The sequence below is a fragment of the Vollenhovia emeryi genome, unplaced genomic scaffold, assembly GCF_000949405.1.
Source record: "Vollenhovia emeryi isolate VEMERY1.0 unplaced genomic scaffold, V.emery_V1.0 DF939208.1, whole genome shotgun sequence".
Taxonomy (NCBI): Eukaryota; Metazoa; Arthropoda; class Insecta; order Hymenoptera; family Formicidae; genus Vollenhovia; species Vollenhovia emeryi.
The window spans coordinates 605140-630728 of NW_011967158.1; the positions used below are offsets into that span (position 1 = coordinate 605140).

The 25589-nt window shown below is 47.0% G+C and overlaps 1 protein-coding gene across 4 annotated transcripts; it reads right to left on the reverse strand.

Annotated features, from left to right (window-relative positions):
- Nucleotides 1-6676: 6676 nt before the first annotated feature.
- LOC105561352 (regulator of G-protein signaling 7) lies at nucleotides 6677-25585 on the reverse strand. 4 transcript variants are annotated; one of them, XM_012011251.1, is made up of 17 exons: nucleotides 24082-25376; nucleotides 17590-17810; nucleotides 16690-16924; nucleotides 15613-15722; nucleotides 15131-15247; nucleotides 14971-15041; nucleotides 14646-14844; nucleotides 14390-14565; nucleotides 14238-14311; nucleotides 14029-14158; nucleotides 13724-13945; nucleotides 13416-13646; nucleotides 13184-13240; nucleotides 11597-11919; nucleotides 11263-11515; nucleotides 10817-11173; nucleotides 6677-10676 (listed from the first exon to the last, which is right to left on the reverse strand). In XM_012011251.1, exons 2-17 carry the CDS (start codon nucleotides 17659-17661, stop codon nucleotides 10616-10618), a joined length of 2688 nt encoding a protein of 895 aa, XP_011866641.1. In that variant the 5' UTR covers nucleotides 17662-17810; nucleotides 24082-25376; the 3' UTR covers nucleotides 6677-10615. The 4 variants fall into 4 exon arrangements, with proteins under 4 accessions (XP_011866641.1, XP_011866639.1, XP_011866640.1 ...); XM_012011249.1 differs by lacking the exons at nucleotides 6677-10676; nucleotides 10817-11173; nucleotides 13184-13240 and having other exon boundaries at nucleotides 11189-11515; nucleotides 14646-14837; nucleotides 14970-15041; nucleotides 24082-24341; nucleotides 24435-25376; XM_012011250.1 differs by lacking the exons at nucleotides 6677-10676; nucleotides 10817-11173; nucleotides 13184-13240; nucleotides 24082-25376 and adding an exon at nucleotides 25394-25585 and having other exon boundaries at nucleotides 11189-11515; nucleotides 14646-14837; nucleotides 14970-15041.
- Nucleotides 25586-25589: the final 4 nt, after the last annotated feature.

A 25589-nucleotide genomic window follows, 5' to 3' on the forward strand; every position in this document is an offset into this window, starting at 1 on the left:
ATTTAAGAAGACTTACTTTCTTTCTTTCTCTTACACGGTCGTAAAAGGAAAGAATCACGCCTGCGTAGTACTGCGCAGGCGTGATTCTCCCTTTTCACGATGGTGTAAGACAGAGAAAGAAAGCCTTCTTAAATCCTCTCTCTCTCTCTCCCTCTCTCTCTCTCTCTTCTAAGCTTCAGCTTATTCAATGGGACGCTCAGTCTATATTTACTATACCTATGGGCCGCACATCGCCAACTTGACGTCGAACGCGCAAAAGCGGGGAAAAGGGAGAAAGACAGACCGAAAAAGGTGCCGATACATACAATCGTTCACGTGCGAACGAAACTTTCCGTATATTTCGGTCGTAATGTAGATGCGTAAAGCCCGTATCGGGCTACGGATTAGAATTGGGATTAGATTGAAATTCGGCCAATCACAGCAAAGTTTACTAATCCCAAGTTCAGTAACTTTTACTCCAATTGGTCAAATTTCAATCTGATCTCAATCTCAATCCGTAGTTTGATACGGGCTTGATGATCACAGTCGCGTAGTATTTCAATCAATTGAAAACGCACGAAAATTGTCTCCCCGTCTCAACAGCGTTTCGGCATCGCGTAATTCGCTTCTTTTTCTTTATCTTTCCAATGGCACTCGGCTCAAACACTGTGCGTAATTCGCTCTGAGGGTGCAAACTCATAGAGCGGAACGGTGTACGCAGAAAAGCGGGACGACAGCTTCGACCAATCACGAAAACATTGGAATACTCGTGATTGGTCAAGGCTTCCGTTCCGCGAATTTCTGCGTACACCGTTCCGCTCTATGAGTTTGCACCCTCAGGATCCGTCTTCGTTTTCGCGTCCGAAAGAAAGTCCACGTAACGCGGAGCCAGCGAACGTTAACCCGCGGATGAAACCAACAATCAATTCGACACTCGAAAACTTTTCATCGCCGGAACGAACGGTTCGTAACTCGCGGAAGAGGACGACAACAAGTTGCGGCGGAGAGGCGAAGCAAGACTCGAAAGAGATACGTGCGCGTGCGACGCCAAAGTTACACTGCGACAACACAGAGCGTTAAATCGCGCGACGAACGGTTGAGTATAAACTGCCTTCGACATTCTCCGAATACGACGTAGCGCGAGTTTTTTCTTCCGAGTTTTTCTTCCGGCCGGCCGGCTCGAGCGCGTCGTGTTTACATCGAGTCTCGCGCGCGCGGTGGGGTGGGGTGGGGGAGTCGCGAGCCGTGCGTCGAGCCGAGAGGACGTTCCGTTCATTGCGCCGTGTACTTTTCGGCCGAGCACGAAAGTCTCGCGCGGTTCTTGGCGACGTCGCCGCGCGCGTCTCTGAATCAAACGAATCCGCGTTTCCGCTTCTCGTCGCTGTCGACGATCGTCGTCGCGCGACCGACGTGAAGTTGCCGTCGCGTCGTTGGTGCTTTCCTAACGGACCTCCGGAAGTCTCCCTGGCGAGCGAGCGAGCGGGTGGACGACGGGCGATCCCGCGTCTCCCGTTATTTATCCGTCCGCAGGCGCGCAACCGCGTCGGAAACCGGTCGGGGTGGATCGGAGAGCCAGACCGAGCGGCGGAGCGGACCGCCGTGGAGCGATATTAGCCGTGCGCGAGTGTTGATCGACATCGCTTCCCGATATTCGCGATGGCGCACGACGGCCGGCCGTTGCCGCGTTAATTGGCGGACGGCGATCGAACCGGCGGCCGCGATCGCTTCTATCGCGCCTGCTCGACGTGGGGAATGGAGGAGCCGACGGACGAGAGGACGACGACGACGACGACGACGACGACGGTGTCGAGACGGAGAGACGGAGGAGCTACCTGTGGCCGGTGAGTGACTCTTATTATGATTGACAATAGCCCAGTGAGAAATGATTCGTCGATCGACGTCGAATCGACATCGACGCCGTCGAATTGACGTCGATTCGACATCATTTCGACGTCGATCGACGAATCATTTCTCACTGGGAGCCGGCGTGGCAAATCTGAGACGTCGGAGCGCTCTCTCGCCGCGCGAATTATTCGTAAGTGCACGTTTCCTCTGTGTCGTCTCATCTGCGCTCGACGTTAGTTTTACAGAGCGGCTCGACTCGCCCTTCAAAGGCCCGCGTCCCGAACCTTCTTTTGTCGATAGAAGCGCCTTTAAAAGTGGCTAATAAGCCTTCTGATTGGCTACAAGCCACTTTTATGGGCGCTTTTATCGGCAAAAGAGGATTTAGAATACGGGCCAAAGACCGAGCTCGCGTGGGAGCCGACTGTCCGCGCGCGAAAATTGAATCGGGCTGAACGAGACGGCGGCCATTTTGCAGCCGCGTCGTGTGCATTATCGTTCTTCTGGATGCTACACAAATTTTTGTTAGTAACCTTTGAAAAGTACTCTCGGCGTTGGTCTAATATTACATTTGTCGCGCGACACATTTTTCAAGAACGTTGACTGCTGGATAGAAAATTTCTAAATACTCGACAACTTTTCTATTCCGCAGCCAATCAACACGCTTGAAAAATTTCTCGTACGACAAATGTAATACCACTCTGGGAAAAATTTTAACCGTCTTTTTGTAGTTAAGCAACTTAACATTTCGGTTCGTGCCCCTTAAGTGGAAATTATCTTCGCGTTACTGAATATCGACAGAACTGATTGAGAGAATTGGTTAGTGTTACTTAAAAATCTTGGATACAGATAGAACAGCTAATTGCGATTTTTAGTTACGCGGGGTAAACTTCGTGAAAGATTAGAGTTACGAACAATCCAAATGATTCGATTACTAATTGTGGGCCCCAAAATGGGTTGCAAACTGTCTTTTTTTCCCCCAGAGCAGCCTAAGCCCAATATTACATTTGTCGTGCGACAGATTTTTCACGCGTGTCGATTGGCTGTAGATTAGACAATTTCTAGAGACTCGACAACTTTTCTATTCTGCAGCCAACCGACACGCTTGAAAAATTGGTCGTGCGACAGATTTTTCACGCGTGCCGATTGGCTGTAGATCAGATCATTTCTAGAGACTCGACAACTCTTCTACTCTGCGGCCAATCAACGCGCTTGATTTCAAGCGCGTTGATTGGTTCCGGGATAGTAAAGTTGTCGAGTATTTAGGAACTTTCTGTCCAGCAGCCAATCAACGTTCTTGAAAAATGTGTCGTACGACAAACGTAACACCAGCCTCAATCGGAAATGCATTCCGAAAGTTTCGCCGAAGAGATTTCTTTCCGTGAAGTGAACTTGCGGCACGTAAAAAATTTCGTTTTCATCGTCGTCTGTCTACTGAAAGTATATCTCGAGTAAAATTGCAATGAAATAAAAATCGCGACGTATAATTGGTCAACCAACCGATCGCAACCGGTAAGAACCTTGAGATGAATCGAGCGCAGAAACGGTACAAGGAAGATTGCAATAATTAGTTCAGCAGAAAATCCGATCCCTAGAAACTCGAGTCGGTGTCAATCAAATAAAATTCGCGCGAAAAGACGCCGGTGCTGAAAAGGAATCAGTTCTGCGAGCTCCGGGTGCTGCTCGCGGCACGCTCGAAGATCCGCGTGATCCAGGCTGGATGTCCGCTCGCTCGCGTCTCAGATTATCTCGCCGAGGTAATTGATTACACTCGCGAGCGATCGTTGGCTCAATCCCGATGATTCGACGTCGTTACCGGCGATCGACATTTCGGCGCGCGCGCACGCGCCTCACCGTTTTACTTACGAAATAATGAAAAATACAGTTTCGCTTTTGTTCTTTTTTTTCTTCTTTCAACTATCGTTTGGCTGGCAGTGCAATTTAAGCGTGACGTTTCTGTACTCTTTTGAAGCGCACATTTCGCTAGTCACGTATCTTCCGCCTGGTGTGTATCGAATAAACGGTCGTTAGGACCGCGGAGGCGCGGAAGCTTCTCTAAGGTTTGACGAGAAAATAAATCGCACCTTGCTTATCGGATTTATCCCCCCCCCCACCCCCACCCGAGACTGATCGCGGTAGCGATTGCGAGGCGGAATATTCGGTGTAATCGGAACGACATCGATTCCCCTTCAACGCGACAAGTTAATCGATTGGGAAACGAGGGATGCGGGCGTAAGTTGGAGGCGGATCTCGAGGGGTGGATTCGCTTTCTCGCGCCTTCTCCCGTTCTCGCGGATTCAACGACGCCAACTTGCAGCACTTTTACCACCAGTCTCGCCGGCGTTCTCGTCCCTAATGCCCGGCTCTACACCTAGGGATGATCCTACTTGCGGCTCATCCGAGCGAGTAAGTAAATGGACAAGGATCGTCGTATCGAGACCGTTTATGGCACTCGGGTGCCGTTTCTACATAAGAAGATGGTTAAAACTCATAGTGAAGTCCTACCAAAACCATACTTGACAGTCATACGAAAATGCCCGTGTAAACTGCTCCACTCTGGGAAACAAAAGACGGTTAGCAACCCATTTTGGGGCCCGCAATTAGCAATCGAATTCTTTGGATTCTTCGTAGCTCTACTCTGGGAAAAATGTGGACCGTTTTTTTTGTAGTTAAGCAACTTAACATTTCGGTTAGTGCCCCTTGAGTGAAAGTTATCTCTGCGTTACTGAGTATCGACAGAACTAATTGAGAGAATCGATTAGCGTTGCTTAAAAATCATGAATATAGATAGAATAGCTAATTGCGATTTTTAGTTACGCGGGGTGAAACTCGTAAAAGATTAGAGTTACGAACAATTCAAACAAATTGCTAATTGTGGGCTCCAAAATGGGTTCCTGTCTTTTTTTTTTGGTGCCAGAGCACTCGGATGAGCCACAAGTAGGATCATCCCTGGGTGTAGAACGGGCACAAGGCTAAGATTACATTTGTCGCGCGACAAATTTTTCAAGCGTGTCGATCGCCTGCAGAATAGATCATTTTTAGAGACTCGAGAACCTTTCTGTTCTGCAGCCGATGTCGACACGCTTGAAGAAAATTGTCGCACGACAAATGCAATATTAGGCTTAGGCTTCGTGTCCCGCGCGGAACAGCCGTTTCGAAGAGAGGACAGTGAAAACGCCGGTCGTGAATCTTTCGCGTTTCTGCGCGCGGCAACGCGCGACGAAAATCCGACCGTCTCCCGCCGCGGCCTCGAGACGCGAGAGGAGTTGGACCGGGAGATCCGAGGATCCAGAATTTCGGAGTTTTTGGATCCTTCCTCGTCGATCGGTGTGTACGTGTGTATGTGTATGTGTGTGACGCACATGCGTCTCTCGAGACCGTTCCGAGATCAAGCGCCGAATCGATCACGCTCGTAGATCTGAGAGCCGTCAACTTTCCTCCGCGAAACAACCCGCGAATTCAATTAGGAGTCTGCGGTAGCACATGGGTACAGCCTGAAACTCAGTGATTTGTACACGGAAAAAAAATGCTGTTGAATTAAGCAAAATGAAGTTGCTTGAATTAAACGTTAACGCCACGGGCTGCCACAAACGTAAATAATTCCACCCAATTGTATTTGCTGTGGATTTTAATTTTAAGCATCGAAGTAAACATCCAGATTATTAAGACAACAATCTGATGTTTTTCATTTATTAATACTGATGCTGTTTCCAACGATTTTATTCCATTATCTTGTTGATACCATACGTCATTCTTTTTTCCGTGTATAGATGAGGAAAATGGTGATAAAACTGCAGGTCCGGGCATTAATGAATAAGACCGTGCACGACCGTAGACGTTCACTGCAAATTTAAGTGCGTTACTTGAATACACATGTACGTGTAATTTGGTGAAGCACTTTTTTTACACACTTCTTGCCGTAAGTGAAAAAAATGTTGCACGTTTGCGTTTGATCGCGACATGTGACTCGATACACATCTTTTTAAACGGCGAGAAATGTGTGTTTCGCGAAATTACACGTAGATACCCAAGTCGACATTTTGACCCTATGTTGAACCTTTAATTCTATTATATAGCAGGACCTAAGACAGTACAAGAGGTCGAACTGCAAGTACAAAATTTACTCCTACGTTAAAACTGATAGTGTCGGAAACTTCTACCTTTGCCAATTTAGCATTAAAGTAGGTCCTTTTAAGTAGGAGCTAAAGTAAATTTGTAGAATTAAAGATTCAAGGGAGGAGTAAAAAATATAATGTCATCAAAGTAGGTTATTGCTGGTCTATGTAGGTGTAAATTCCCGAGTCGAAATTGTGGTCCTATGTTGAACCTTTAATTCTATTATATAGTAGGACCTAAGACAGTACAAGAGGTCGAACTGCAAGTACAAAATTTACTCGTGCGTTAAAACTGATAGTGTCGGAAATGTCTACTTTTACCAGTTTAGCATTAAAGTGGGTTCTTTTAAGTAGGAGCTAAAGTAAATTTTGAGAATTAAAGATTCAAGGGAGGAGGAAAAAAATAAAACATTTGGGTCTACGGCGGTCGACGGTCTCCAAAGCGTCTGGGGTCTCTCAGGTCTGCGCGCGTGACACGTACAATTTTGCAGTCGCTTTACAACGATGGCGTATCCTTAGGCTGCGTGTGAGAACTTACGCACTTTGAAACGATCGCTTCGCTGCACGCGTAACCCCGCGATTCGACAAACGCGAGGTTCACGTCGCTCGGCCAATCGCAGATCCACGGCAATTGGAACAACTAGATCTTAATTCAGCGTAGAAGCGACAGTGCGTTGACTTTTAATTGGTGCACATTGTTGCCTAAGTCCCGTCAATTTTATTTAATTTAATTAATTTACTTTTTGATAGATCCGTCTAGATTTTCTAATGATAAAAATATCCCGCGTATTTCACCGACCCAAGGGAAATCCAGTCCATTCAGCTGCAGTCCACAGTAACATTGTCTCTTCCGTTAAAATCTCTTGTTTTTTTACGACGATAATAATTATTATAGTTTTCGAGAGATTGCGAATTCATGAAATCATCTTCTCGTCACTTTCCGTAACAAACGCGACAGCGCTTGTCGCGTTTACTAGAAAAGTGTCGCGCTTACCCGTTTTATGTCTATAGATAAAAATATAATTGCAATTTATAAATGCATGCGACAAACGTACATAAATACTATTTCAACAATATTTACAATTCTTCAAGTCGCGCGAAAACATACTATAAAACAAAACGCTTAGAAACGCTGTATAAAATAATGTTACAATATATACGGTGGCACCGGATCTCGCAGACTTTTCAAAAGTGCAACTTGCAAAACACGAATAATTTATGCAAGTTAATTTCTCATTGCGCAATAATATTTTAGCAATGTGTATATATATATGTATATATATATACTATTTTAGAAAGATACTCTGGACTTTATTCGCATCTACCGTTTTCGCCTACGTACGCTAAATTATGAGAGCTAATCACATTTCCGGTTCCGTGATATCGTACAAGCGTCACCTCCCCCGGATTGACCGGCACTCGAAATAATTGCATTCCCTTCGCTTAGGAGTTAATCGCAACGTCGGAATAGCAAAGAGATATTATTTGTAGTCGCTCCTCAGAGCGTTTCGCATTAAACGTCCATTCAACGACGGAACTTTCCGAGCTGAACCTGCAATTCTGACAATGGTATGCTAAAAATGTAATCGATGTACGCCAAACGTCGCGGTTTCAAGTTATACAAAATGCGGCATGACGGATGCGCTCAAGGTTGCCCCCCCGTCGGCTCTGCTGCCGAACGTAGATGGTTTGCTTTGGCGACATAACCGAGGGCCAGATCGCGCGATTCGATCGCGGTCGCAGGGCTGATGACATGTAATTACTACAATCGCGATTGACTTACACTTAGAGAAAAATGTAACGATTCATCTTGTCGCGGTGCACCTGTCGTCCGGTGCACTCGAGTAACTTTAAGGCTCGGAAGTTGTGCTCTCGCGTTGCTCCAAATGTCCACGGTGGTAGTTCGTTGCAATTAATAACAGTAAAAATTATCCGTTTTCGCTTGAACTCACTTCTGCAAAGTGGTCAGGAGGGGCTCCGGCAACAGAGCGCGTAGGACCGCGAAGCTTGCGCGCATCTCCTGCGTTGTGCGACGCGATGAGAGAGAGAAAAGGGTCTTTGGCTTGCGTGATGAATATAATATATATTTTCCAAGATTTTCGAAAGAGAGCGAATATATGCGCGATGATATCGGAAATTATTTACACAGAATTAGCGTCCTCTTAGGCGAGTAACGTTTCGTTCTTTTTTTATTTTTGCTTTTGATTTGCTCCATGGCTCCTCCGTTGCTTAGAATTCGCGTTTTCTCCAGCATCCGAGTTCACTCGTCTTGCGTGTCTTCCCGAAGATTCGACTACGGCGCACTTAATCCCGGCTTGTACAATAAAATTACGCGGGCGAATCGAAAAGTAATTCGTTACCGCGTTCCATGACGCGAACGAAATCGCACGGTAGTAAGTATATCATATTGATTTCCTTATATCTCAATCGCGGGACATGTGTGTTACACTAGTCTTATTATCGGCTAAACCTATCGTAAGAACTTTACGATACTTAAGTTGAGCTGCTGAATTAACAGTACGATCGTCGTGAATATTTTTAGAGTTCCTTATGATTACACTCGCGTGTCCAGACCGTCGTACCCGGCTCGTTGCACTCAAATAATTGTCAGTGGTGTGTATTACGCATCTGTTTCTATTCCTCGCTATTGCACGTAGAAAATAAACGCAGGATACATCCTTAAAATCGAAGAACTTTCAAGCTGAATCGTCACCCCGAAGATTCGATATTCAGTCGTTAGAAAAAACTAGCATTCTCGCTTGCATTTAGAACCACACCGCGTCCCTGCTTCTCCTTGTCGCTCGCGTTCGTTCGTTCGTTTCCCATCTTTTCGTGTAAAGTGCAGCATAATTAGGCAATCGTTCTTCGTTCCCGTCAGTTTTGATTATCCTTTCCTCTCGTTGGGAACAATACGAGAATTTGGCCGTTCAGAATCGTCGTAAAGTTCGTGATTGAACGCGAGACAAACGTGTCGTCGGTAATTAGTGTACTAATTGTATCATTTTAATCTTAAAAACTATACACGAAAAGACATCGATAAGATACAGATAAGAGCGCGATGCGTTTAATTTTAAGTAGCCTCGCCTTTGATCTTTACCGTTGGATCGGAGATCCTGGGGCAGTCGCAGAATCAGAGATCCGACAGCAATGGGCATTTCGACATTAACAGTATTTAGATTCGCGCAAGTGCTTTTTTATTCATTTTTTTTTCTCCTCTCTTGTTATTAATTCACGACTCGTTTAACCGAGGATCACCGCCGTAGAGTCGCCGTAATCGCCGTCGGTTAATTAATGCGACGCGATTACGACGAATGGGCGAACTATAACATGAAATAGACACTTAAGATATATCAGGTCACGATAATTTCTCAATAATTAATATCGAACGCTCGTAAGACACTGCGTAAGACACGCTAACTCTAGGCGATAAATCTAACTGTAAGTAAGACGAGTACTCGATACGTGCACTTAAATAATGTAACGCGCCGCGCATTGGGATGCACAATGTATCTCGGGGAGGGTAAACGAGATATTTCGAGAGTAATCGCGACCGCGATATCCCTAACGCGACATCGCCGATCGCGGATTTCGGTTAATTGGAGAAGCAATTACGTTTCTCCGAGGGGGAATTAAACCGCGTATCTGTAACGTATACGTCGGGACGATCGGAACGTAAAGTTTCGCGAGGCGTGACTCGCGGAAAAGTGAGTATCCGGGAAAAGCGCGACCATGGAGAGCGGCCGAAGGGCTCTGTGGCTTGGCTGGCACCCTACGAGCGCGCGTCTGCACGCGATACGAACTGAGCATAACGAGTTTCCCAATCCGCGCACTCGAATTTACCCGCTACTTTGCTCGGCGACACGTCGCCGTTGAACGTTTTACTCAATACAGAGAGAAAGAGAGATAGAGAGAAAGAGAAAGAAAGAGAGAGATAGATGATCTATCGCTACTTTTATCACGCGACACATCTTCTAGGTTTCTAGTCTACGTTAATCTACGTTAATCTAGGAGCAACATCGGAGACTGCGCTCTAATTTGAAACAATAATGCTCGATCTGCCTCTTTGACAAATAATGTTTGCGTACTTTTTATTTTTGCCAACGCGGCTCGCGTATACCAAGGATGGTACAAACGGTAGAGATTAAATAACTCTAGTAATCGGAAAGGACGAAAGAGCTCCGGGTCCTTGACCGTCAATCGAGATTCCAAACGAATCCCGACGATCTCGAGTAAACGAATCGGAGCGTTAGGCCATATACGTACGATATAAATAGTGACTCGATGCAAAGTTAGAGACTAGACGGTCGTGTTTCGTCCCGCGACATACATACATTTTCGCGTCTATCGATTCTATCGAACGAACTGCTCGCAATCTTGCCATTGCACGCAACATCGTGATTACCGACGCAAAATCGTGGAAAATCCGCCCGCAGTATATTGGAATACTATCGGTACTCGTGCGACTGCAAGTGCACTCGTCTTATTAAATCCTCCAATGCTTCCGTGTAAGTAAACTTTATCCTCGAAAGATGCTTGTGTGTCTTCGCTTAATTAACGCAGCGATCGAAGCTTCGTCGCGCAAGGGTCTGGACACGCGAGCTCAGTAAAGTGGATTAAAGTGGAAATCGAATTTGTGAATGTTGTAAATGTAAAATGCAAGATTTAATATCAACGACAAATTACAAGTAACCTAAAGTCGCATAGGTTTTTACATAGGGTGCATCCACTCTACAGTTTTCCCTGAAACAGACAGTGAGCGCTCCGTACGAATAAGAACATTATTACTTGAGGTTTATTACTTGAGTACGGTGAGTGAAACTTTTTGGAAGCGATCGTCGCGACAGCAAGCGTAAGCGGTTTAGGTCGGGTCAGGTACTTACTCGTCCTCCCACGGGCATACTTCGTTAACATTATTGTCACGCTTCTCCCGAGGCACTGCCTGCGCCGCCGCCGGTCGGTCCTCCTGTTGGGCATTTGGTTCCCAGACAGGCACGACCTGCGCCTCCTCGGGCAGCTCCTCGGTCGTCGCCGGTTCCTCGGCCACTGGCGACACGTCCGCCCCGGTGTCGGCCCGCGAGTCCTCGCCTCTCGTCTTCTCCTCGGCAACGATCTCCCCCACATCCTTGGCCGTGCAGCTCTCGCTCGCCTCCTCGTCGGCGTTCTCCATCGTGGAATTGTCGCTCGGCAGGTCGCCCACGATCGCGCTGATGCTGATCAAGGGCGCCTTCGCGCTCGTCCTACGGACAGTTACGAGACTTGGGTCTATCGATCGCAGACCCCGAATATCGTCTCCGGGCGACGGTCCCGCGGGGGCTGGGTAACTCACTTGGGACTCGGCTGGCTCTCCTTGACGACGACTACTTCCGCGACGGTCTCCTCCTCGGGCACGATCTTCTCCAGGGACGACATCTCCTCCACCTTTTCGACCACCGCGTGGGAATACTCGAATGACTGCTGGGGCGACGGATAGTTGCAGGACGACACGGACGCGCGACCTATCTCGGCCAGCCTGATACGGCCGCTCGCTGAGCAGGTGGAATAGTTGCGCGTTATCGTGCCGGGGCCTGAAGTCGATGTACCTGCACGTTTCATAATCATTTTAAGACACGACCGTACTCTTTCCACGCGACCTCTCGTTTCACGTTACGATTGTTACCGACCTACGCTACCGCTATGCTGCAAACTACACGACTTCCGCAGCCGCTCGGAGACGTCCGCGATAGCAAGGCTGACGTCCGACGACGAGCTGCACGAGTCCAACTGCGCCGAATTCTTCCGGGAGGCGCGCGCGGCCTCGGCGGAGTGGGCGGTCGTCGCGTAGCCGCCACTGTCCCACACGTGTCGGGCCTGATCAGCTGACGCTGTCCTGCCAGAGGACGCGGCGTCCCCCGGTCCTCCGGGGTCCGTGCTCGGGCCCGGCACGGCCTCCCACGGACACACGTCGTCCATAGGGCGAGCTGCCGCTTCCGTCGCGCCAGCATCCCTGACAACAGGAACTTTATTATATTTAGTTTTCACCGCTTTGCTTTCGGCGGAGGTACCACGCGCTTCGTGTGCGTGTGTTACGTGTGTTTCTGCGTATATATATGTGTGTGTGTGTGTCTTTCGCCAACGTGGGTCGGTACATGCATGCGGCTCCATTCAACGACAAGGGAAGAGATGTTAGGATCTTTGTACATAGAATCGTTGCAAGGGCTGTCCCGAAATTATCCGGCTCGAGAGATCCGCGGCGGAACGGAGATGAATAATTTCGGGGCATCCCGTAAGTAGGGGTCTGGGCGATTTGTTCTGACGTGAAATCGTTTCAATTCTCAGAGTCCTCGTCGCGCATTCGAATAAACGCAGGGCTTTAACATTGTAAAAACACCCTTGCGAAACATTTCAAGACGTAAATCAGAAAAAAAAATTTTATAACGTGGACAGAGTTGGTACATACTTTTCTTGCTGTGCAAATAGTGTGCTCGACAAGTATCGCACGTATGTGTTACATAAAGTATTACAGAGAGATATGTATATATATATATGGGCACAGAGGTATAGTAAGCTTGATACGGACGACACAATATCGACATCAAGACAATTATACAGAGTGTCTCAAAACACAACAACAGGTCAACAACAATTGTTTCCTTGACAACACTGAGAAAAATCTCCGTCGGCTAAACCAATAAAATAGTGTTTTCGATGGTTAAGTTTCCCGATGACATTTGATCGGAAAACCGGTGATATTTTTCATCGGATATTTTTCTCAGTTAAAGAAATAGAGACGCGCGATCGAAAGATCGAGAGGTCTTTGAGACACTCCGCGTATGATACTTGATAGTATTCAGAAACACTGAGATTTATCAAGGAACGGGCACAATATTGTCATACAGTACTATTACCAATGATACACGCTTTACACAGATTTTGGTGAGCTTTTCACAAAATGATTTCTTTGAAAGTGCGAGAGTTTTCAAACACACCGAGATAAGAGGGTCTGCCAAAGTCTGATACGAAGGTACAGTGGAGCCGCGGTGCAACGGAGCGCGTTAATAACTCGTACTGCCCTCCCTTCGTGTATCTCGGGGCCGGGCTCGTTATTGCTCGATCGTCATTTCGAGATACGCGAGAGCCGGCACGCCGCGTCGCACGGTGACATGGCACGAAGGGAGGGCGAGTAGGTCGTAGTCGAGCGCTCCGCGCGCGCCGTCCGCTCCTACACTTAATTGAGAAAAACCGCGGTATGTATCGGGGGTGTGACTTACTGAATACTACGTGGACTAGGCCTCGAAGGTATCTTTACGAGTCGTGGTAGATCTCCCCTGAAAATACGACGCGCACGAATAAGCCTATCATCGGCCACGTCCACCCGATATCGCGCGTACACGGATAACATGCTAAAAGCGCAAGAATAGCCCGTATCTCGCCGGTCAGCGCGTAGGACAGATATTCTCTCCCGGAAACCACTCTCGGTGGTGGCCCTCAAGCCCCGCATACCTGTATGGGATGTCGGTGAGATTCGACTGGCTGTGGGAGTGCGGAACTCGCGGTGCGGAGGTGACGTCGCGGACGCCGCACACCGCGAGCTCGTGAGCGCTTCCGGACAGGCTCCGGTCGCTTCCCCGTCGTCTGCCGCCGCTACTTATGTTAGAGTGCTGCAAAGTGCTAGACGTTGGTGTCGAAGTGGAGGAAACTTTCTTCTTGGCTTGGCCGCCGAACACGAAAAATCTGAAAAGACCAGACACGGGACACGCCTCGACGCTTGTATCCTGCGCAATACCACGCGTGATTCGTCGATGGCTTACCTCTTCTTCTGCAGAGGTTGCACGCCGGCAGCTAAGAGATTACGATATTGATCGGAACGAATGAATCTAGGATAGCAGTCCTTCTTCAGCAATAGCGTATATACATGCTCCGCGGCGGAATCGAATGTAAATCTGCTCGGATTTTTCATCTCCTGATGAACCTTCTCCATCGTTTTCCCGTCTATGTTGATTTCGCAGGGAGCTCCAGGTGCCAGGAATTCTCTGCGTGAATTTTCGAGCGTTATGAATAGGTTCCCTTTTTTTTGTCTCACAGTCTCAAACTAGCACGTTATACAAACGCGTACCTAAAAATTTCGTTGACTTTGTCGGGTATTTGTGCTTGAAAACTATGCCTGAGATCTTTGACCGCCAGCCAAAATCTTATATTCTCGTGGCTGTACTCCTTTCTTAAATAATTCGTGAATTCTTGTAAACCTGTTGCGGCAGAATAGCGCACGTGAGTTCGCTAGCGGAATGAACGTGATGTTGTATTAATGCGATCGAAAAGTTTTACCTGTAGGATCAGACATAAGTTCTTCCATCGACAGCGCCCATCGTTTAACACGTTTCTCTGTAGGAACTTCCACTCTAGACACGCGTACAAAGTAACATTATCGAATTTGCCGCCACGTTCCATAAGCCGAGTATCAGATTTCAATTACTTACAAGGGACTATTCAGTTGCCAAAACGTATGATCGTCGGTGATCCATGGGTTGGAAGGTTGTGGCTGTACGAACATCGGATCGTATTCCACGTACGTTTCAAAGTATGATTTAAAATTTTCGATCGCAGTCGAAACCTTTATCCTGGTGCGCGTCAAACTGTTCCGCAGAAGGGCCACCTGTTACAATCGTACACGGGCATGTTAAATCGGTAATTTCAGAACGAAACTCGTTGCCGGCCGACGTAGTCGGCGCTCACCTCACGTTGTAGATCGGTAGGAGTGCGTTTGCGTGACGGAGGCCGTGGAAGTCCAGGACGAAAAGTGGGTACGGGCACGACTTCCAGGCTACTCAGACAACCGGGTGGCGGCCGATAGACTCTCCAAAATGCTCGCTCCTGTGAGTCGCTTACTATCTTGTCGCCTTTCTTGCGCTCCTTGGATAGGCGTACCTGAGCCCACACAATCAGCAGCATTTCAAGGAGTCACGTGCTCGAATATGCGGAATTGGCATTTACGCGGGACAATACTCTCGGTATGCTATCGACGAAAATTAAGCGCGGTAGTAAGGGATTGTTATTCACCTGTTCTTCCGCTTGTAGCTGTATGATGTCCCACTTGTTCTGCAAGTTCTTGCGCAGACTGTTCAAAGCTTCCTAAAGATAGTACGATTTTCTCTTATGAAAGAAGGTCCTGACGTTTTGTTTTTTTTCGGCGCGTTATTAGCAAACGTAAATTTACATACGATCTCATACTCCTCGAGAGCGTGACGTTGTTTGTTCCTCAGAGTTCGTTTAGCCAGATAGATCGCGTAGTCCACGTTGTCGGGGGTTTTATGTTGCCACGGCCAATAATAGGGTGTCTGCGCGTGTTAATTGTTTTTTTTTAGATGAGGATTAAGAGATTCCGACCAAGTTGCGCGCAAGTCTTGTTTCTCTTACAGCGAGTTCGGTTGGTTGCACTAGTGCGCACTGAGTGCACACTAAGCCTTGTCTCCAGTCAATTCTTATATTTAAAGATCATCTTAAATACCTCTCGCAATATTTCTTATCCCGAAAAATGGTCTGTACAACATTTACACGGATCATCTTTTAACTAAATACTCTTTGAACGTGTATTTAAGACAGAGTTAAATATAAGAGCTGACTATAAACAAGCCTTAATGTGCACTCAGTGCGCACTGGTGCAAGTAACCGAATTCGCTATTAAATTTTAAATAGGACTCACCTGAAACCTATACAGAGAGCTATCGTCCTTAACGGTAAGTGTCTTGGAGTCATTCACCGGGAAGAAGTAGCCATACTGGCATAGTTGATTAGCAATATGGACCGCCTCTACTGTCAAACACAATAATACATTTTGATATCTGAAGAAACGCTTATATCGGCAGAAGTGTCTCTAAGGGTCGCTTAGTGTAGTGTTGCTTAGGGACGTGCAGACCACTCAAACGATGCCACATTGCTCTGTGTCGTATTTTGCTTGAGCTTGTCTGTTGAGACAGTTTTTCTAGCGGACATACGTCGAGAGACGCTCACAATAAATTATATTGTTTCGTTCTTTAACGGAATTGATTGTGCGTCGCTCCGGTGAACTTTCTTCGAGGCGGACACCAACTCGCTCTCGCTCTCTTTCTCTCTCCAAGTGATTGTTAATCAACGATTAATCCGATTAATCTATCGTTTAGATAAATATCGAGTCGTCGATATTTCCGTAAAAAATTATCCTCCAATTCCTCCGTGATTCCCTCTGAGTTACGAAGACATTTATTCTCTAAATTCATCCGACGCGAATTACGTTCGCTTCGCGACGAAACGGGACTGTAATTTACGGTCTCCATTTGCACGGGCGTACGAGCGCGAAAAAAAGGAACGGAATGAAAACGAGAAAAATCCGCGGGAATATTCACCATTTCTCGCGAAACAGCTGCAAATTCGCGAGTTCTCTCGTCATTAATCTCTCATCTTTTCACTATATAACCAGCGGTATAAATATTTCATATTCGACTTGAACGAAAGAGAATATCCTGTGTAGTGTATATAATGTGTTAGTAAACAATCGATACTCTTTAAAGGCACCAAGCGGAAAGTATCGATGCAAGTGCGGATCGGATTATACTACGAAGCGAAATTATCGATAGTGTCGTTAGTGTATCCTCAGGCAGGGCGTTGTGGTTGCGCGTGTCACGGGGACGCTGCCGGGGGCCGTGCCGAGCCGAGCGAACGAGCGAGCGAGCGAGGGAAAAGAGCGGCACAGCAGCGGAGGGCAGCCGCGGCAACGATCAGTAGTAGACATACGAGCCCGTACCTGATTCTTCGATGGCAAGCCGCTCCATCAGCCACTCGATGAGGTCGTAACCTGCAACACGCAGGCAGCCTACTGTAGTGTCCTGGCCGTGATGGCCGCTTACGCTTACTCCACAACGCAGGTACCGATGGCACTCACCCATGAACGCTGAGGGGATCGAGGTGAGAAATTGTTTTTGGCTGCGCACGGGTACCCCGCTCTCAGGGTCTTGCATCTCCCGCACCAGCCCCTCCATCTGCGCCAGAGATCAACGCGACGATCGATTATTATTACGGTCCGTCAGGAGAGGCCAACGGGGCTCTCGAGCGGCGCCTAGTCATTAGGGGGTAACCACTTAATGTAATGATGGGACAGTGTCTCCGAAATCATTGTGAAATCCTTACGAAATCTCCATGTAATCGTTTTGCCTCCATTCTCAAGTTTCTTCGCTTGTTAGACAATGAACATAAAGTTGGAACATTTTCTCAACTTGTTTCCATTTTCCCCAAAAATTGACTTCTTTTAGTGAATATCCAAGTATATATCATAGTTCACGCATATAATTTTTTTCATAATAAGACTGAAGTAGTTGCTGTTGGGACAGTGAGTCGATACACCCTTGCGCGCAAATTTGGAACAATAAACAGTAGATACCATTACAAAATTACTTCTCGTTAAGACCACAGTTAGACCAGTGGGGAAAAAAGTAGGCTCTTAACAATGTCGCTTATTTTTGAACGGGCATATAAGAAAATTATTTGCAATTAGATGAAATTATTTGTAATCAGATGAAATGGTATGAAATCTAATGCAATCATGTAATCGGCGGGACAGTATTTTAGCTAGTGGTTAACCCCCTTTGCCGGCGACTATAGTAGGAAACGGTTTATCCGCGCGCGCGCACGCGAGATAAGAATATACCTTGTCGAAGGCGTAAGGCCTGTGAACGCGTGGCTCCTTCTCTTTTTGTTGTTGATTGCTAGAGGCCTCCATCGCGATCGAGGCGGCCCTCTGCGTCGCTGGCAGGAGCGGTGTCGATATCGATGGCGGAGGGGGCTGGGGAGCTGGGCCGGAGACGGGTCTACCCGAACTCCATGGGGCTCTGGCCCCATCCCATCACTCCAGTCACCCCCGCACGCCCACTGAAACATCCCGTAAATTGTCCTTTTCACCTCCTTCATTTATCTCGTTTAAAAGTAACGGACACAATTGAATTTACAAACTAAATCTATAAAAAAAAACAACTATTGATTACTGTGTACCGTACACGTGGCTGCAACGACGTGTAAAAGTAGACAATCGTTATTCCTGCTTCGGTATAGTTGCGATTTTTGAGGGAAAATTTTACGTTCTACTAATGCGCTTAGAAGGAAAGCTGCTCGTATATAATTTGAAACTCGCTTACGTCCTATATCGTTCCATTTAATTATTCATGCCTCTCGTTCACGCATATACATGCCGCAATTAGACCACAAAGAGATTTTGCAAATAGGATCGCATACATTTTCGGTTAAATAACAGTTCTGAATTTCGCTGCGAGTTATCGAGGAATAAGACCCTAAGCGCGACAATGTAGTGGCTCTCGGATCGAATTTTTGTAATTCCTGTTTCAATTTCTTCGATGCCCTTTTATCCGCGAGCCGCGGAACTTAGGAATATCTATGTTGTTCTTAAATAGCTACCTTTCTCGTACACCTCTATAGTTTCTTCAATTTTTAACGCTTTATCTTTTGATACGCTTCGCCATCGAGAACGTGCCTTCGCTCTCATTATTTATCAAAGCATATCGGATTAAGAAAAGTGGACAGGAATATCGGATACTTAACCCGCAGAAACAGAAACATTCGTTCGTATATTAAGGCACATTTACGTAAGCTATTTTTAAAATTGCTATTGATGACAGTATATTTGCCGAATGTCGTTGGCATTGATTGATCCAACGATCCCTGTGCAGCCGACCCTTTAACATTCCGGAAAATAAACGACTCAAAATTGTGAGCTATTTATAAGCTCCGAATTAGCTTGCAGGATAAAAATTTTCAAGTTATCGCTGTCGATAGAAATTTATCTTTTTTTTAACGCAGGCGCTGAGTGAACACGTTGAATTTCGCAACTCAAAGTTTCTAACTTGCGAAAGAGCTCGCGACATTTCGAATTATTGCTTTTTTCATTCTCATAATTAGACGACAAGCAGGGATTTAATCGACAAGCCTGAATATCGATATCAAATTACAAAGATTTTGTCGAGCAATATATTCAACTTATCGCACAAGCATCGGATTTATTTCTCGTGCCCGCTGCAATCTGCGCGAAACGTCAGACCTGGTGTCGCATATACAAAGTCGTTAGATTGATAAAAGCATTTTCAGACAGTTCATTTAACTGGAATGAAAGAAAGCCGGGCACATTCCAGCGAGATCCATTCTACTTCCGCCTCTCAACTTGCGCGATTCATCGCGTTCGTGCAACAAACTACGACAATAATAAAACGGCGGACGTCAAAATGCGCGCCGGTTCGTCACTATAAACATTTTCCTTCCAGTAATCTTCGTGCGCGATGTTTCGAGTTGCGGATAAACATTTGCTTTATTATTCGCCGCTTTCTCGTAGTCGAATAAAAATCCCCCGCGGTGTTTCTCGTAAATCCGGAAAACGTCTCCGACCAAATATCGGGGGATTCATAAGACAAGATATAATCTCGGCTTTATGGTTGACTTTTTTCTAACGGGAAACCTTCCAGTCGAGAGATTTACGTCAAGATGAGAGAGAGAAGACGAAGCTCTCCTATGAAAACTTGTAGGGGGGGAAAAAAAAGGTCAAACCGTTACATCCAGCGCTAAAAGCGCGACAATACAAGTCGCTCGAAAGTTTTCACGGCGAATGACTCGCGGAAACGATACGAACGCAAAGTTTCGTCGTTAAAAGTGACGCTATGACGCCATATCGCGTTACCGATGGTATCGCGTTACTTATGATATCGCGTTACCATCCGACTGATCTCCCGAACAAAATGCAAGGTCAACGCAAATCGCCATCAAGGCCGTGACGCGATGTATTGATGAAAAAACGAGTGCTGTCCTAAAAATGGAGATGGCTTTGTGCATGTGTGATCAGGTGTAGCCGAGCAGTCAGATAAAGCCGCCGTCGATATATCGATGTATCTCGGGTTAATGAACCCGGACCTATTCGACTGGCGATAATGGGGGTAGTGTTCTCGTCTAGCTAGAGAGAAGGCGCGGCGTGTGGAGAAAAGGAAATGTGGGATACACACTATCATAGGAGTCATGCAACAATATGCTGATATTTCTGGTCCAACTGTCACTTTTGCGCCTATTTTGCCACGCTGGTGGCCGAATGTTTCTGTTTCCGACGAAATGAGTTATTAAGTCGGTCGTTCTGCGGCATCTGTTACAAAACTTTGGTTTCCCTTCCTTCACTTCCGAGTTTAAAATTGGAGTCCGGTCTTGGCGGAAGTGTCGGCGATACTTGAGTTTTCGGAGAATTACGTAGGGAAGAAATTTGAAAGCGCTTTTAGGAAGCGCATTTACATTTCGGGGAAGCGAGCGAGAGGGTGGAGACGGAACAAAACGGGGAGGCTGAATTCCGATTGGAAAGCGCTCGATATAGAAAGGAGGGGAATAGCCAGAATATCAAAATGAATCCCCAAATGACCTGGGGACAAGCAGATGCGTGGGCGGAAGCACGTCCCTCCCCTGCATCCTCGCCAAGCCTGCACCCTCTCTTCGCCTGCCAATTTACGTGCTAATCTGAAATCGATAAGTCCTCCGGCACGTCCTGAGACTTTGGGGACGTACGTTTCTACGAATTATTCAGTGCGCGGAGTTATTAATGTCCTGCTCAATTACAGGCGAGTTTTCAGCGACTGGAGGAAATCAATTAAGCACGCGTGGCGGTGTCCCTCGTCGCGTATCGTTAACCCTCGGCCACCGGCTGGGGTTACAACGGTCTCATTTTCTCGGTTCCGTCCGCAAATAGTCCGTGTAACGTGTCATTAGGTCGAAGTGGCTGTTCGCGTTCGAATTTGAAATTTTATCCCGTCGTTACTTTAATTCGCATATTGGGATTTATTTCATCTGCATTTATATTACGTAATCTCGCGTTTATTTAAAGGATTTCGCATTGCCCTTCCGTTCAAATTGATGGCGCAACTTCGTTATTTTGTGTCATCGATAACTGATACCAAATGCGGAATCCAATAAGCCAATTTATTAGTGTTGCCCTACCAGAGAAATAACTCAACCGGGCAACGCATGGGACAGATAGATTGTGTGTCCCATGTAAATATTGTTTCGATATCAATTGTTTATAAATTGTTTTATCCCACAGAAAACTTAATTAGCTACTTTTGTAGCTTGATAAGAGAACGCGTATACGGGCGAGTGCGTTTTTTATTTCAAAAATTAATTAACATTCACCAAATACTTTCGAAAATTTAGTGGATGGTCGAGTATCGATCTCTCTTCATAAAATCATATCACTGTTTAAATAACACATTATAAACTGCGATCCGCTTTGCCAAATGTGTCCAGTTACGCAAATGGCAACGTTGACCATTTCCTTTTATTTTTTTTCCCCGAAAAAAATCACCGTCATAAACGTTGGCCAACATGAGTGTTGGCGATGTACGTGATGTAAATTGATCATACGCAATACACACGATGTCACATTGGCAAATGTTGTCATACATATGTCGCGTAGAGCCGGCTTTAAATAAATATGGGAACAATGAGCGGCAGATTCCGATAGTAAACGAAAAGAGCGGAAATATCCTTTTCACTCTATATTTTTAATCGTAATGTATTTTTCATCGCGTATCCGTTGTTTCGTATTTCCACAATCGCCACGTCTGCGAGACGATAAATGTCGCTCTCAAGTTTTATACGGGCTATCGCGACACGTCGTAGAAAGTGCGTGCGGGGGAAAATCCGGAAAAATCGTGCTTCGGGCCAATTCCAAGAAAAGCTCGAATAAGTAATATCAGTGGGAGAAATCACCGTCTTGGAAGAAGGCCGTCATAAAATTCCGAGGGAAGAGACACTAAGCTTGCCTTTCTATGGGATTAACTCTCGCGGAATTCTCTCTCTCTCTCTCTCTCTCTCTCTCTCTCTCTCTCTCTCGCTCTCTCGGCGAGACTTGTTTCCCCGAGAAGCTTTGTGCGGCCGATAACGAATTTCCTTGTTTCCTATTCAGACGCGGGACATTCAGCAAACACGAGGAAAGCGTGCGCGGCATTAACCCTTTTCAATTGTGAGAAGAGGAGTAAAATTGTTGGCTCTTCCCTGGATTCCTCGGATTCTGGGATACTTGCGAATTCTCGAATCCTGGGATTCTCAGACGCTCGGATTGCCACGCTTGATAGTGCGAATCCGAGGGAAGTCTCGTCGTCGAATTGCCGAATTGTTTGCCGATCGAGCGTCGAAACCATTTAGTTTGTCGTGCACATAACTCGGGGATATTCATATTCCACGTACACCGTGAGCGGCGCGGCGAACAAGTGGATAAAAATAAACATGTTTCGCGTCCTTTGTTTCCGGTCACTCGCGATATAATCGGTCGAGCGGTCGAGTTTGCCCAGGTGATGAACCCCGGGGGCGAGTGTTTCCCCGAAATAGCCCCTAAATTGATTGAATCAGCGGTTCCGCGGAGACGACACAATTTTAGTCTACGTCTCCCGGGTTCGCTGCCGTGCCAGATGCTGTGCCGATAAATAAAACGTCGAAGCCAGGACTTAGTCGAAAGCGCCCAATCTCGCGCCTCGCGGAACAATAGCGGCGATAGATTGAAATTTTAATTGAATTTTCACACCGCGCAACTCCAGTTGCCAGTGAGAGCAGCAATCGAGCTGCTTGAGTCGATCGTAAGATCCGCAAGCAGCTTCGTGCCATTCCGAAAATCGTATCGCCGTATTCTGGTTTGCTCGCATATTTCTGTCTTTAAGGCCCAGTTTCACAGTGGCCAGTTAGCTTAGCATAGTTGTTAAGTAGTGATGCCAACCACTGATACAAAATTCGGTAAGGTATTTACTAGGTTATGTACATATATACACTATATGTATCTATATATACAAATATATGAATATATATGTATTTTTTAAGCTTATTTGTGAAAATGCAATTTGTCAAAATCTAATCTTGTAAATAGCTTACCGAATTTTGTATCAGTGGTTGGCATCACTACACTGAAAAAAATGTCTGGTTGAATATGGACGAATCAGATAATTCCTTTAGGATTTACCAGAATTCCTTTAGGATTTACCAGAATTTCTGTAGGATTACAGGAATTCTGGTAAATCCTAAAGGAATTCTGGTAAATCCTAAAGGAATTATCTGATTCGTCCATATTCAACCAGACATTTTTTTCAGTGTACAACTAGTTAAGCTAACTCGCCACTGCGAAACTGAGCCTAACAGCGATCGGAGAAGGGTTAAGACCGCGTTCGGTAGAACTGTCGTTTCTTCCCGACTCTGCGAAAAAAGTCATGACACGGCAGACCAGCGAGTGTCTTTGGGCGAATTACGAAACACCCTTGGGAGTTGCTCGTGGTAAGCAAGGAGATGTAGCCTTGACAGCCCGTGAAGATCTAGTCCTCTTAATCCTCTCGGTGTTACGGCATTATCGTCGTTGGCTCTCGTTCCACAGATTGCACGAAAATTATTCATATCGCACATGCGAGTTGAAATTGTAAACAGTCGCAATGTCACATTTGCAGCTCTTTCCGCGGCCGTTTTTCAATTATGGAATAGCCTGCAAGATGGATAAGCCTCTCTAACTGCCGAAACGCAATCAGAAACGAAACTTGGTTGATAGCCATCCCTTAATAATGGGCCGCGCGCTTAATCGGGTATGAATCATCAGCCCTTGAAAAGTCACGCGGCAGACAGGTGGATTCCAAAACGGGCGCATCGATATTGCACGATAACGCGAATTCCAATTATCATCGCTCCATCGACGTTATCGTGTCGACACTAACAAATTAAGGCACGCTTGCACAGCGAATAAAAATCGATCGACGTCTGCGGGATATTTGCCGGTTTAATTGTCGTGCATTGCGTCACAATGTCAATCGGCCGAATTTGCTTCGACACAATCTGTCAGGCTATTAGATTCCCAGGAATATGAAACGATACGACCGAGCAATAACATTCAGCATGCAAATAAGGCATAGTGAATGGTGAAAAGCTAACGATATGTATATATAACGGTATATGTGATAAATCGCGCAAACACAATTTTCGTATTGCCAAAATTATCCACGTACTTAGGAATATTTTAACGTGTTTCTAAAAACAGTTGACATGACTTGTACTAGGATAGTTATCGTCGGTATTCATTGCGCTCGGCACACGTCTAGCTGGAAATAACTATCGTGAAGGATTACCGATGTAGACGTACCTTAGTATGTTAGTACTGCGTTAACAGTGCGGTAGGACATCCGAAAAGTGCAATGCGTCGCATGAGCACTATCACCTTACACTATCACTGCGTTGGCACTGCCATAAATGCATCATCGTACTAGCATGTATCGACAATTCCGAAATGTCCATCGATATACATGTCGCAATACCGGGGGATCCACGTTACTACCGACCGATACTTCTAGCACTACTATGGACGAATCGTTGGCCATAGTTCAATATGATTCATGACAGGAACTATAGGGAATTGATATTATACATTGCTATGTACCGACATTCCGAAATGCTATATTTCGTAGCGTCGCCGCCTCTATAGTCGCACCCTCCTACCAATGTTTCTTCAGCCCCCGCCCACCATATTTCGCCAGGATCCGAAAAGCGGCGTTTCGCCGCACCGCACCAACGTCTCGTCTAGGTCGCGAAGAATCTACCACGGCGGGCCTGCGAGCGCGAGTCTAACCCGGGGAGGGGGCTTCGCGCGCTGATAAATCGGAAGCGCACGAGTCACCCTCCCGGGAACGTGCACATGTCACGATCGTAATGCATCTCGCGCCTTTTCGACGACGGTGCCGGGCGCTAGGAAATATGACGTGGCCCGATCGAATGGTCCACTTTTCGCATCGCTAAGCCTCCACTCCCGTGGTCGATATTTATTGCGCCTCGGCCTCGGCCGAGGCTCGCGGCCGCACCGAAGAAACCGACTCGATCGCCTCGCGTCCCTCGGGCCAACTGTTAATCGGCCTCGAGGAGGAAACGCGCTCTCTATCTCTCTCTCTTTCTCCCGCTGTTCCCTCCGCCGGCTAAAAATCGCCTCCTCCTCCCCCTACTCTCCCCGGCTCTCGATCGACCCACGCCGATTTAACGGCCGCCACGAAGGAGGGACGATCGTAACGTGACGTTGCTGGTGGTGTCGCGCCACTGACGGTCGTCCGTTTTCGGGAACGTGGACTCGCTTGCCATCGCCATCGTCCTTGCCCTCATCCTCGTCCTCGTTTTCGTCTTCGTTCTCGTTTTCGTCTTCGTCGTCGTTGTCGTCGTCGTCGTCGTCGTTGTCGTCGTTGTCATCGTCGCCGAGCAGACAATTCACTACGGCGTTTCCGCGAAGAGGCCACTCTCGCGGACGATCGCGCTACGGGAGGAAGGGAGAGCGACCGACGGGGTACGACACGGCGCGTCCGCGAGTATTTCCCTCCCCTATCCTACCGTCGCGTCACCCCGCGCTGCTTCGACGCTGCTCCAACCATCGTCGCGGCACCCAGCAAGGAAATGTCACAAACTCTACTACTCACTCGACGAGTCAGGGCAGTGGAGCTTCATGAATGCGTCTCGCAGTGCGTATCAGGCCATCGGAGCACGGCCGAGCTCGCGGCCCTTCTTCCGCAGCTTCGAGTCTAAAGCCACCGTCCGCACCGATACGCCGTTAAGGCAGCACCGCGCGCGCACACACCACCAGCAGCAACACCGCCGCTGTCGCTGCCGCTGCCG